The 13,594-nt window shown below is 25.2% G+C and overlaps 2 protein-coding genes across 2 annotated transcripts; one reads left to right on the top strand and one right to left on the bottom strand.

Moving 5' to 3' along the window:
* The first annotated feature begins 1,857 nt into the window (after positions 1-1,857).
* On the top strand, positions 1,858-5,998 carry LOC122634706 (piwi-like protein Siwi). The gene is made up of 7 exons (XM_043823912.1): positions 1,858-2,122; positions 2,210-2,395; positions 3,091-3,273; positions 3,345-3,630; positions 3,717-4,060; positions 4,128-4,530; positions 4,635-5,998. Exons 1-7 carry the CDS (start codon positions 2,033-2,035, stop codon positions 5,276-5,278), a joined length of 2,136 nt encoding a protein of 711 aa, XP_043679847.1. The 5' UTR covers positions 1,858-2,032; the 3' UTR covers positions 5,279-5,998.
* A 3,650-nt stretch (positions 5,999-9,648) lies between these two features.
* LOC122634609 (solute carrier family 35 member F6) lies at positions 9,649-12,695 on the bottom strand. The gene is made up of 8 exons (XM_043823709.1): positions 12,389-12,695; positions 11,686-11,785; positions 11,408-11,555; positions 10,989-11,339; positions 10,843-10,927; positions 10,441-10,599; positions 10,195-10,349; positions 9,649-10,046 (listed from the first exon to the last, which is right to left on the bottom strand). The coding sequence occupies exons 2-8, from the start codon at positions 11,760-11,762 to the stop codon at positions 9,882-9,884; spliced, it is 1,140 nt and encodes a 379-aa protein (XP_043679644.1). The 5' UTR covers positions 11,763-11,785; positions 12,389-12,695; the 3' UTR covers positions 9,649-9,881.
* Positions 12,696-13,594: the final 899 nt, after the last annotated feature.

Here is a 13,594-nt window from a genome sequence, read left to right on the forward strand (position 1 = left end):
CCATCGCAGCCTGAAAGATATTACCTTACACCGCGGCCATCGAGATCTAGAATGCTGCGGCGTGGATCATCGTTAAGTAGATTACAACAGTCTGAACGAGAGAGACCTGTACGACGAAGTCAAGTAAGTAAAAATAATAACGAATATTAAAAAATTAAATTAAATAAGTATTTTATATAATTACTATGAAACTTATTATATATTTATGGTTTTTCGTATATTCGTTTTATTTCCATACATATACAAACGCGCACGCAATATGTGCATATATGTTGTGCTTGAGTTAGTGATAATTAAAATTTATTTAACAAGTACGATATAAAATATATCTATTAATTCATCTTTTATGAAAAATATAAATATTATTTATTCTTTTGAATATTATAAACTAAATTCTTATAGAATTCAGTAACAATAGCAATGAACATATCCTGTACATCAATAATCATAAATTTCATATAGTATATCATAATTCCACATTTATTTAACTGAATATTGTTTTGCGTATCTTATGTCATTTCTTTAATCTTATTTTACTATGGAATAATATGTATTAATAATGTTTATCTATTTATTTATCTATATATATAAGACTAAGTATATTGGTTTAAGAAAGAGTTATTAAAAGTTAACGATAAAAAATTTATATAATATATGTTACTGTTAAATAGGAACAATATTATAAATAATTTAGAATATCGAATGTCATAGAGTTTAAAACGAGGATTTGAAGAAGTAAAGGACTATTCTACAAAAGGTAATTATCAATCCAATGTTCAAAGTAATGCCTTATTTATTTAAAAGATGCGCGTGAATGCGTATTAAAAATATTTATATACAAATATTTATTTTTATTAGTGAAGATTGATAAGGATTCTCCTCCTTATACACGACTGACAAAGCGAAGTAGAATAGGAACAGAAAAAGAGACTTGTAAATTCGACAATACTTGTAAGTTTTCCAAAAACTGGTAAGTTTTGCTTTTTATAATTAAAATAAATGATATATATATATATATATATATATATATATATATATATTGTAACAATTCATATTTGTATCTTTTATCTGGATATAATATCTGCTAGTTTAAGACAAGCAGTGGAAAAGCAGAATAAAAGATCCGTGATAAAGAAAACGTTAATTTTTTAAATTTGTCAAACGGCTCGTAACTGTTCAAGCATTTTTTTGTTGACACAACACTTTTGTTTTTGTTTAATTCGGCATATCGTCGACCTTTCCTATTTGTTTTGTAAATCGTTTATAGATATTTATACGTATGCTTTTTCTGGACGTATCCTCGAACGTTTTCTTTCTTTTAAACACATACACTTACATCCATCCACCCATTCCTCCTTCCCACACACGCATTCATCTTATAACGTTTTTGACTTTATTGATGTGTAAAATAAAGAACAAATAGGAACATTGAAATAAATTACTTAATTCTATGAAATCTTACAATTAGCTAAGACACAATTTGATAATTTTATTTCTTTTTCTATAACACGTCTTTATGCGATAGCTTTAAACGAGATTAGGAGATCTTCAATGAGAAAAATTAAATTAGTCAGCATTGAAACAATCTGGTGAAAAACGATCAGGTTTTGTTTAAAAAAACGGATAAAAAAAGATATAGAGAAAAGATAATAGCTTTTGAAACATGTTCGTGTTTGTCCTTGATACGATCGCTTTTTTTCTTTCCGCTTTGCTCTCATTGTTGTATCCTATAATATTTCATGTTTTTATTTTCTTTTTGTTTCCTTTTTTTTTTATTTTTTTTCCTCCTTTCTTTTTCTTTTATATCGTGTAATATAACTTTTGCCCTCTATACGATTGATTTCAATGATAACAATTTTGATCTATCCAATTATTATTTAAACTCTCAATTATATTTTATGAAAGAAAATGTTTTTAATTTGTAGGTAAAGAAATTACACTTCTGGCAAATTATTTCAAGGTACTATCTCCTCTAAACTGGACTCTTTATCTATATAATGTTGAATTTACTCCACCAGAAAATCGTGTTTATATGCGTAAAGGTTTAATTAAACTTTATAAAGAATCATTTAACATATTTATTTATGATGGTTATGTACTATATTTACATGAACGTTTACCTGTAAGTATTAACATTTACTAATATTGGGGTATTAAAATAAACATATGAAATATCTATCTGCAATAAGAACAAAATATTGACTTTCAGAATATGACTCTCCCAACAAAAAAAACATCTGATGATGAAGATGTTACAGCAAGTATAAGATATATTGGAATAGTGGATACAAGGGATCGACATTATCTGCAATTTTTCAACATAATAATGAGGAAATGCATAGAACATTTAAAGCTACAACTGGTTCGTCGTAATTATTATGACCCAAAAGATAATGTGAGTAAATAGCTAAATTACTGATAAATGATTATTAATAATTGCCGTAAATTATAATTTGTCGAAGCGTGATACGTTCTTATATGCATGTATATGTGGGATTAATTGGACATAACAATTACTAAGAATGTAAAGTAATTGTTTTCTTTTTTTAAGTTATGTTTAAGTGCTTAAAAACTTATAGGTAATAAAAGAAAAAAAAAAAACAACATAATTTAAAATACTCGAAAATAACTAAATTTAACTCACTTTACTGTCAATACCTGGCATTTGTCAATTGTCCTCAGACTGTCCTGTTTAAAAGCATAAATAGTCTTGATATTATTTTACTCTCTTTGTGTCTTAATCGTCATGTTTCTTAGCATCTCTCTTTCTATTCTATGTATAGCAGAGCAAAAAATTGATAATCTTGTAAGATTATCAAATATTTTTATTTATTTACTTGAGCCAATTCTGCGAGTCTAGTTCCTGCTCAATTAATCAGACCCATAATGTAGTTTCCTGGTTCTATATATATAAAGTACTGCAATAGTAATAAAAGGTACTACGATAAAGATAAAAGTACAATATGTATGTATGTGTGTATGTAAAAATATATTTATATATAAATTCCTATGGATTTAAATAATACAATACATACATATCTATTTTTACGTATTTATGTATTTACGATATCATATATTTTTTAATAACAGAAACGAATTGATCACTATAAATTGGAAGTGTTGTCAGGTATCTTCACATCTATTAGACAACATAAAGAAAACATTTTTATGTGCGTGGATGTAGCTCATAAAATTATGCGTTTGGATACACTTTTAGACATTTGGAATAATTGTAAAAGAAAAAAGTCGGACAGTAAAACAAAAATTCAACAAGTAATGTAACAAATGACTTTTAGTATCTTTAAAATACTAATAAATGGTAATAACTAAATGTACGTTTATAGATGTTTTGTGAAGAAGTCATAGGATGTATTGTACTTACTGATTACAACAACAATATGTATCGGATCAGGGACATTGATTTCACACTAACTCCAATGGATACATTTATACTATCAAAAACGGGAGAATCCATAAGATTTAAGGATTACTATCAGAATAGATATAATATAACTTTAAAAAAAAGAAAACAACCTATGCTCCTTGCAGAAAGAAAACAAAGAACACGTAATGTATCAGGTCAAAGGGAAAACTTAGTTTATTTAATTTCTGAATTGTGTCGTGCAACAGGTGAGTATATTTGATATCGAGAAAGTTTATGAAAATATATGTATTAATAAATATTATTGGAAAATTTTATGTACATGTGTGCATAGGTTTGACGGATAGTATGCAAAAAAACTTTAGTATGATGAGAGCATTATCTTTACATACACAAATTGTTCCTGACAAGAGAATTAAAAAATTAATGACATTTAATAAAAAGCTTCATGATAAATCAGAAGCTCTAAACGAATTAAAGCAATGGAGCTTACAATTAGAAAATAAATTGGTTGAAATACAAGGACGTAAATTACCTATGAAACAGATATGTTTTCATGATAATGATAATACATATGCAGGAAAACAAGGAAATTGGAACATTAATTCTTTAGTTTCTACTATAAAATTGGATAAATGGATGGTACTTTGTGAGACTGAATGTAGAGATAAGTGGCAGGTATTATATTTTCATTGGGAATTTAGACTTCAGAAGTCAACCGGTTGATTAAATTTTGATTTGACAGGAATTCTTGGAAATTCTTAAATTTGAAGCAAAAAAAATAAGATTTGAAATATCATATCCAAATACTTCTTATTTTAAGACAAAAATAGATCTTAATATGGAGATAGAGAATGTCGCAAAGGCAACTGCTTTACAATTAGTTGTTTGTGTTGATTCGAAGATTTCTTATAATAACTATACTGTTCTAAAAAAGAAATGTTGCATTGACCGGCCAGTCCCATCACAGATGATTATTATGAAGAAGAGGAAAGCAAAATTGTTGTCATTTATAGCTAAGAAAATAGCTATTCAAATAAATTGTAAACTTGGTGGAGCTCCGTGGTATGTCAATATACCACTTAAGGGATTAATGGTGATTGGTTTTGATGTTTGTCATGATAAACGTAGGAAAGATTGTGATTTTAGTAAGTATTTTACAATAAATATATGAAATATGTTATGTTCTATGAACGGTGATTTTATGTATTAAAAAAAAAAAAACAAAACAAAAAAGAGAATATTTTTACAGGTGCTACAGTTGCTTCTTTAGATAGTAACTTAAGCAGATATATTAGTGCTGTAAGTAAACATAAAAAAGATGAGGAATTATCCAACGATATAGCTAGTCATATTTGTAAGTTTATATCAGCATATCGAGATAATAATGGCAATAGATATCCTGAATATATTATAATCTATCGCAATGGTATTGGCGAGGATCAACTAGAATTAGTTTATAATCACGAGGTAAAAAAAATAAAGGAGAAACTTGATGAAATATATAAAGACATGCCAATAAAGATGACTTTTATAATCATTACTAAACGGGCGAATACTCGAATTTTTTATAACGATAATAATCCGCCATGTGGTACAGTTGTGGATAGTGTGATTACTAGTCCAGTAAAACGTGATTTTTTTATCGTATCCCAACACGTTCAACATGGTACTATTACGCCAACATTGTATATTATAATTTACGATACTCTTGATCTCAATATCGAAATGATTCAACAACTCACATACAAGCTCACCCATATGTATTACAACTGGACCGGTATTATGAGAGTACCAGCTCCTTGTCAATATGCACATAAGCTTGCATATTTAGTAGGTGTATATATATATCAAGAACCAAACGTTGACATGGAGAATCTTTTATATTATTTGTAATTTCGAATCTTCATTTCTATTATTTATATAAGAACATACAGTATACGTATAACATATATACAATATGTGTGTAAAAATTAATGGGATCGGTTCTGTAAAAATATTTATAGATCACTTAATGAAAAATATACATTATCGTTTTTAAAATAGTTACTTCGACAAACTATGCACCATCTAAGGCATTGCTCCCATTTCTAGAAACAGTGCTGGAATTCTTTTACTGGAACTGCTTTCAATCGGTTATAACATTTACGTTCATAGTTCCAAAATGACATCTCTTGAGAAATGGCTTTTAATTTTTGTGAAAAAGATAACACATAAACACAAAGTAGAAAAATTTAAAGGCTATGGAATTACCGGAATATCTTTGTTGGCCAAAAATTCATTTACAGAGTATAGTGTGAGAGGAAATAATATGCATTGTCGCTGTTCCATTTCCGTAAGGCATCAATAAAACATATTTTTGTCAAATTCGTTGCGAAATTGCTCACGTTAATTCAACTGAGTTGAAATTGATACTAATGGTAGAGATATATGTATGCTCAGTAGTGTCACAGTGTTTATGCAATGTTGCCGATTTCTGATTTTTGAGATCATTACTTCTTAAATACACCTTATACGCATATCGCATATAACGCGTATAACTGAAACGTGATACAACACGATACCCCAATAATATTTTATTTTTTTGGTTTCAAAAGAAAAACAATTATTTTTTAATTCATATATACTAAGTATATTAGTTTAGTATATATTTATTTAATGTATGTATATGTATATGTATATGTATATGTATATGTATATATATATATATATATATATATATATATTACAAAAAACATATGTACATATATATGTTTCTTGTTTATCATAGAGTTACGCATAGATTACTTTATTCAATTTACTAAAATTATTCTTTTATTTTTGTCACCATTTGAATTATTCTTTTTCTTTCTTATATATATTTTTTAAAGATTAAAGCATGAAGTTATATTATAAAAACTCATCACATATGTGTGTGTATATATATATATATATATATATATGATAAAATAATATGAGATATTTTTGCCAGCATTCTACACTTACGCATGCATATATTTATATGTATAATAATATAAATAAAAGTGATAGGTATGGTTTTTTTACCGATAAAGAATTTAACAAAATTTTTATTACCAATTTATATTTTTTTACCAATTTATATACATGTAATGATAGTCATAAGTTAAGATAAATAAGTAGATAAAATAAATTTATTTTTGTATGCAAAGATTAAAAAAAGAAGATAATAAAATAATATAACTAATAATATAGTTTTTCTTTTGTTAATTTTTATAATAGATCTGAACAACAAATAGAAGAATGCCAAATTATTTTACTATTTTTATTTTTAATACTTCTATTGTTTTGTTAGATTTTCGAAAAAAATAACCTTATAATGATCTATGTAAATATGTCGAGCTGTAAAAATGTATTGATTTTTTTTGTTTTCCTTGAACATAGTCACGCAATGCGATCACCCTGTTTACATTTCATTTTCAAAAATAACAAAAAATTTGTCCACGTTATATAATACACGATACATTCGGATTCTATTGAATCGTTTGGTGTTAGACATATTAAAATTCGCTCTCATAATTGCGTATATCACTTTTTTTCAATTAAGTAAAAACTGTACAGCATATAAACAATGTTGTCTTTATTTATTTTATTTGCAAACACTTTTATTTAGTAAAAATGTGTAAAGCAGCATTTCTTCAATATTTTGTTAAATCTAAAAAGAAAACTGCAACACATGCGCGCACACACACATAGCAGGCAGACAGACACACTCCACAATTCAAAAAATAGAAATATATTTATATTTTCATATTTATATTATATTCAATATATTAACTTAACTATTATAAATAGATAAAAATATCTAAATTAATAAATTTATTTGATAATTTTATTAAATTTATTATTTATTTATTTTATAAATTCATTTATCAATAATAATTTTTCTTTATCAATATTATTTACTTATTATTTAAATAAATAATGAAATTTATTTAAATAATAGTATTTTATATATAAATTATATTTTTTAATTTATATATAAAATATAAGTATTTTTATATATAAATTATAAGTATTTTTGTAGTAAATAAATTTTTTTATTAAAATATTTATTTAACTACATATTGTAACATACATATTTCTGAAAGTATACTGGATGAATTTCTTTTTAGCATTGTGTACAAATTAAATTCGATCATTTGATACCATTAGTTTCATTGCTGCAAACTACGCAGTTTTCAAATTACGTCTTGTTAATTTGATTAAGCCAAATGTTTGCGTTTCGTTATTATAAAGTTGATTTTTCTTTTCTCACATTCACTTCTATTTTATTTTAAAAATAATATCTGATGTGAATTCAATTCGTGACATAGCTTTTATTTTTACAATTTCCATATAAATGAGATGTGAATTTTAAAATATTCGGATCAATATATTGAAGATCAAAATATTAGAAGATGATTTCTTCTAATATTTTAAAGTTTGTCTCTCATAAAGATATGTATATAACAGTTTTTCAGATTCGTTAACTACACTCATGAAATTTTTATACGAATGAATAATAATGGCTTTGTTGTTCGATTTTCTTTGTCATGCTTATTTTTAGTTCTTGTTATATTTTTATTTGATATTATAAAATGCAATTCTACTAAGAATTCGTTAGTTAATAATACATTATGCGACATGTAATACAATTGAAATACTCTATGGGATTATATTTTATATATGCTGATGAAAAACATTTCTTGTTATAAACCAAATAGAAGTATTTTAATATTAATTGAAATCTATTCCGTGAAAACATTTTACGAAACCAAGATATACTCCGAAAATTTTCAATCCAATAAGAAAATATTGATGGTTTTCTAGTTATTTCCATTTTGAGCAAAACCGCTACAAAAGCCTTTTACCAAGTACGGTAACTGATTTTCATATTTTCATTCTAGATTTTCGGCTCATTCGAGGTGATTGCAATACTTCATTCACATATCTATTCGTTTCCTCACCATCAATGTCAAAGGGAGAAATCAGAAAAACTGATTGAAATACTCGATAAGTTTAATTTCAAAAGAGAAACAGCATTGTGGTCCTGATTTTTTATTAAAATGAAAAGAATCAAATTGGTCGTGTATTTCATCGCTAACAGTTTTAGTAAATATCAAAGAAATTTTCGAACTAAACACTTGAGAATGTTCAGAATCACCACATTCAGAAATATTCGTTTTTTCTTTTTTGATAATAGATATCACCATCATCACTTTGCAGCTTGAATATCTTAATTCATTTGTTATACTTTTTACTTTCCTTTTCGAAGCTACTATATTTTTTGAAGAATACGTAATAATAATAAATCATTAAAATAATTAAATTAATTCACACCGAAATTATTTTTTCTATTACCAATAAAAAAGAAAACTGTAGTGATAGTTGTAAATCATAAAACATTAATATTTTTATAAACTCGTAACGATCCGCAATAATGTTCTATGTAACATATTCAATGAAATTATCCAAACTGTTTTAAATAAATAGATAAACGACAATGCTCGCTACAATCACGCTGTTTGATATTTATCGATGTGCATTGAAATAAACGCGTTGCATCCGCTTGGGAATTATCGACAAGCATTGAAGTAAACGCGATTATGTTCTTTGGCACTTTTTAACAAGATTTTTTCAATGACTTATAGAATTCTAACGGTTAATCGATTGTAATAAAGCATTGGAAGAGAATGTTCTTTTACAAAAGTCGATATATAATATAACTTTCCAAGAAAATTGATCCGACTATTACTAAAGTCTGGTATACAGTTACAAGCATTAATATTTAATGAGATCATATTTTTTTCGATCCACAAAACGGTAAATAATAAGTTTGCACAATGTTATAAATTTTGTACTTTTTATATTTTTCATTATTATGAGTTTTCATAATAATAAAATACATTCCTTTACAATTTGATAAAAATTTACACGTAACATAATTCATTTGAGAGATTCATATACAATTGCATATATCCAGACTTAATGTCACTACCAGTCATAGATTGTCAATTAAAAAAGAATCTATTTATATAGTGTATTTTTTATTTTTGTAATATATGTGTGTGTGTGTGTGTGTGTGCATTAGTAAAGTATTAATAATAAAATGAAACAACTAAATGAATATATGTATCATATTTTCTAGATATTTTAAATATATATATATATAAAATATCTATTTATATATATATTTAAAAAGAAAAGGAAATATATATACATATGATAGAGTAAAAAAAGTTAATATAGTTAAATAATACTAACAATAAATCTCTACACATTATTTATTATATTATAGTATAATGACAAAGATGAAGATATGAAAAATATATCATAGCTTTTTTGTCATAAAATAAGTATAAGTAATGTGTTTGTATATAAGATCACAGATCTGACTGCTTTTTTTTTCTTTTTTTTTTTTTAAATCGTTATCGATTATCCCATATATAATGATTTTAATAACCATTATGCTTATTACAACAAGCTTTACTTTTACTTTTTATATACTTTCTTGAACATCATCTGCAGCAATATTGACAATACGTTCCTCATCATTAGCACGTCTCTTTCTTATTAAATGGCACTGACATTTTTGTACTAATTGTGGAATTAATACGTTATTATAGCAAAACATTCCAATTAAAAGAATTGCGAAGCCAATGACCTAGAAATATATTTCATTTAAAATTTATATGGTGAATTTTATAAAGTAATATTGAAAATTATGATGATTGTCAATATTTAATAAATGTATATCGTTAAAATCAGAAAGATTCTTTTAAATATTATTTACTTTAGAATAATTTAATTACCTGGAGATAATGAAAATCTTGCCATTTAAATTGTAATGAAAAAGCCCATATAACAATCGTTCGTATACTATCTAAAATCATTCTTGTTGTAGCACTGATTTCCTTTGTGACGCTAATACCAGCAAAATTAAAGAATGCTATACTGAATGCTATTCCTATATAAAAGAAATAGAAAAAATGGAATAATACATTATAATAATTTATTCTCATCTAATCTAGTAGTAGTAAACTATAAACTTTACTAACCAACTATTGCCATTAGTAATCTGCCACTGTTTCCAATTTGTACTAAAGCATCTGCAGTAGCTTCAAGAGTACCCCGTGAATTATCCGCAAACGGTGGTGATGCATAAATAAAATTAAGGGGGATCATAACTAGACATATGCCAATAAATCCAAAAATACCTAGAAAAAAAGTGCATAGCTTGTTTACTATAACTTAAAAATATATAGCTTAAAGATATATATTAAAAAAATACATATAATATAACATATATTAAAAATATATAAAAGTGCATAGCTTGTTTGTTATAACTTCAAAATATATGAATTAAACATATATATTGAGAAAAAAGAAATATGTTATAAAAACTATTTAATGTCTGCAAAATTTATACTCTTTCATTTGAAGTATTCTCATGAAAGTACCTTCCCAACCAACTGCTTGCAAAGCAGGAATATCTTGACCAGCAACAAATTTTTCTTCTATTACCATTTGGACTGCTGTTATTACCTAGAAAAAATAATGTTTCTTAGTCTATGCTTACAGATATTATATAGAAATGTGATCATACCTGTGCACAAATTATTAATAAATCTCCAGTTAAAATAGAGTTCAGGCTAACGTCTTCATCTTTTATAACCATTATATCACTTATGCCAACAAGTGCTAAACCTATTAAAACACATACAATTCCTATCCATTCTCTTCCACCTAAGTTTCTATTAAGGAAGCCCATTGAAAGAATACCAGTAAAAACTATAACTGCACCACGTAACATTTGAAAACTACTGGCATAGGTCATGTTGAGACCAACATACATAATAGAAGTTGCTAACATATCACACATAGCTGGTATAAATAAGATGAATGGATTGAAGTTGCGAGATCCTTTAGTTAAAGTATTATTATCTACAGAACCATCCTGTATAATAATTATTTGGATTAGATTAGAAATTAAAAATAGAAAGAATTCTTAGAAAAAATACTTACATCTTTACGACTGTAGTAACAATATGCAATTTTAAAAATGAGAAAACATAACATTTCACCCAAGAACATAAATAAAGATTGCATAAAAGGATGATTAAAATGACGAGGTACTCCATCTTGTCCAGGCACGACTTGTTTATCTGCATATCTAAATAAAAATAAAATTTATTACAAAGTATTGTTTTTTTCTTTCAATTGAATAATATAATGAAATTATTGATATAAGAATATATTATAAGTATTTACACATATATATCATATATATATAAAACACTTACTTTACAGAAAGAGTATTAAATGATCCAGTAACAACCATGAGAACAGCTAAAATACATTGATAATGTGTCCAGGCCATGTTTAAAAAGTTGCATGTATAATCTGAGGGAAATTATATACATTTAAACTTTTAATTATTATTTAATTAAAATATGTTAAAGCATAATAATTAAATCATTGTAAAAATAAAAAAAATATCTATGCCTATTTAAGATTGCAATGTAAACATAGTATTATATATTTAATAGATATTCAATTTTAAAAAGAACACTGTATACTACTTGTTATCAATTGTTCATAATCTTTACTATTAAAAATATGTTTAGACAATAAAAGATAAAAATACATTAGAAGAATGATCGTTGACGCAAGAAAACGTATCAAATTACTAAAGAAAACTTTTAAAAATATTTATGATAAATAGATAAAAGTAAATTATTGCTTGCGATACGTTCATTTCATAATATTACATCAACGATTTAAATTAATTTATTTTCCAACGATAATATGTAAAGAGGGAACGTTTTAAAGTTTATTGTACCGCATAAAGATAAATATACAATAAAAATGATATATAATACAGTAGTATACTTTGACCAAAATCCTTCGAACAAAGAATTTCGTAAAAAATTATTTCATTAAATTCGATGTTCAAATAAAGTTATTATCGTTTTATTATTATAAATAATGCGATTCGCTACTTACTGCTATATAATATGTATACAATTGTTTAATTTTTATTGTTTAAAGTCGTGTTATTAAAATACTTGAAAGTGTATATCATTATCGAATTGATCTTTATTTCATGACTTTCATGATACAGTTGACAGTTATTAGTTTAGATTTTTATTAAGTGGCGCTGCTATGATCTATTTTTAATGAGTTGTCGGTAACATAGGGCACCTTATTAAGCGCTTTCATTTATCGACAGAAATTAATGCACATTAACGCATATGCTTTTCATTTAATATTGTTTTGATTCAAGGAATGGATGACAACTTTAGCAAATGAACGTGTCATAACGTACTGTAATTTATAAACATAAGTTTAAGAAAGTTTAAAACATTTTTTTTATAATATATATATATATATATATATATATATATATGTATATGTATATAAATGTATGTTGTGCGTTTTTTCACTTTACTATACACTCGGTGCTTTTCATTAATTGTACTCTTAAATAGTGATTTAATTTGCAACTGTATCTATAATGATGTCCTTAATAACTTGATATTATTTTCAAGATGTTATATACATTCATAGTTGATCATTCTAAATATTGATGTAGCAACTAAACTTATCTCACAATACCTTATCCTCTTCGATTCCTTAAATATGATTATTTGTAGGCATAGTTTTTAGTTTTGACTTTATGAATTTGTTGATTTAGGTTAACATTATAAAATATCAAACGATGATTTATTTAAACAAATATAACGAAATACAAACCGGCTGACAAATCAGTCTAAAATACACATTATACTCCATTTATTGTATATTTAAAAATCATGTTATTCGTATTCATAAATATTACTTATTTTTCAAAATACAAATCTTAACGACTAATAGTCTATAACAATGGTAGTAATAATAATAATAATAATAATAATAATAATAATAATAATAATAATAATAATAATAATAATAATAATCATAACACATCAGTATTAATAGTAATAGTAATATAGTACTCTATAGTAAACATAAAAATAATAATATCAACTATACAAAACTGTAAAAATAATGAAAGAAGTTATTAATACCACTTCATATAGGAGTAAAATGTTACGTTCATTTTTTTTTTTTTAATCTCTGTCAGGCCATTATATTAAAACTGACAAATTTACAATCTATGTATTCTCTTTTTGTCTATATATATATATATCTAGAATTTTAGAATATAGT

The sequence above is a fragment of the Vespula pensylvanica genome, chromosome 15 (assembly GCF_014466175.1).
Source record: "Vespula pensylvanica isolate Volc-1 chromosome 15, ASM1446617v1, whole genome shotgun sequence".
Taxonomy (NCBI): domain Eukaryota; kingdom Metazoa; phylum Arthropoda; class Insecta; order Hymenoptera; family Vespidae; genus Vespula; species Vespula pensylvanica.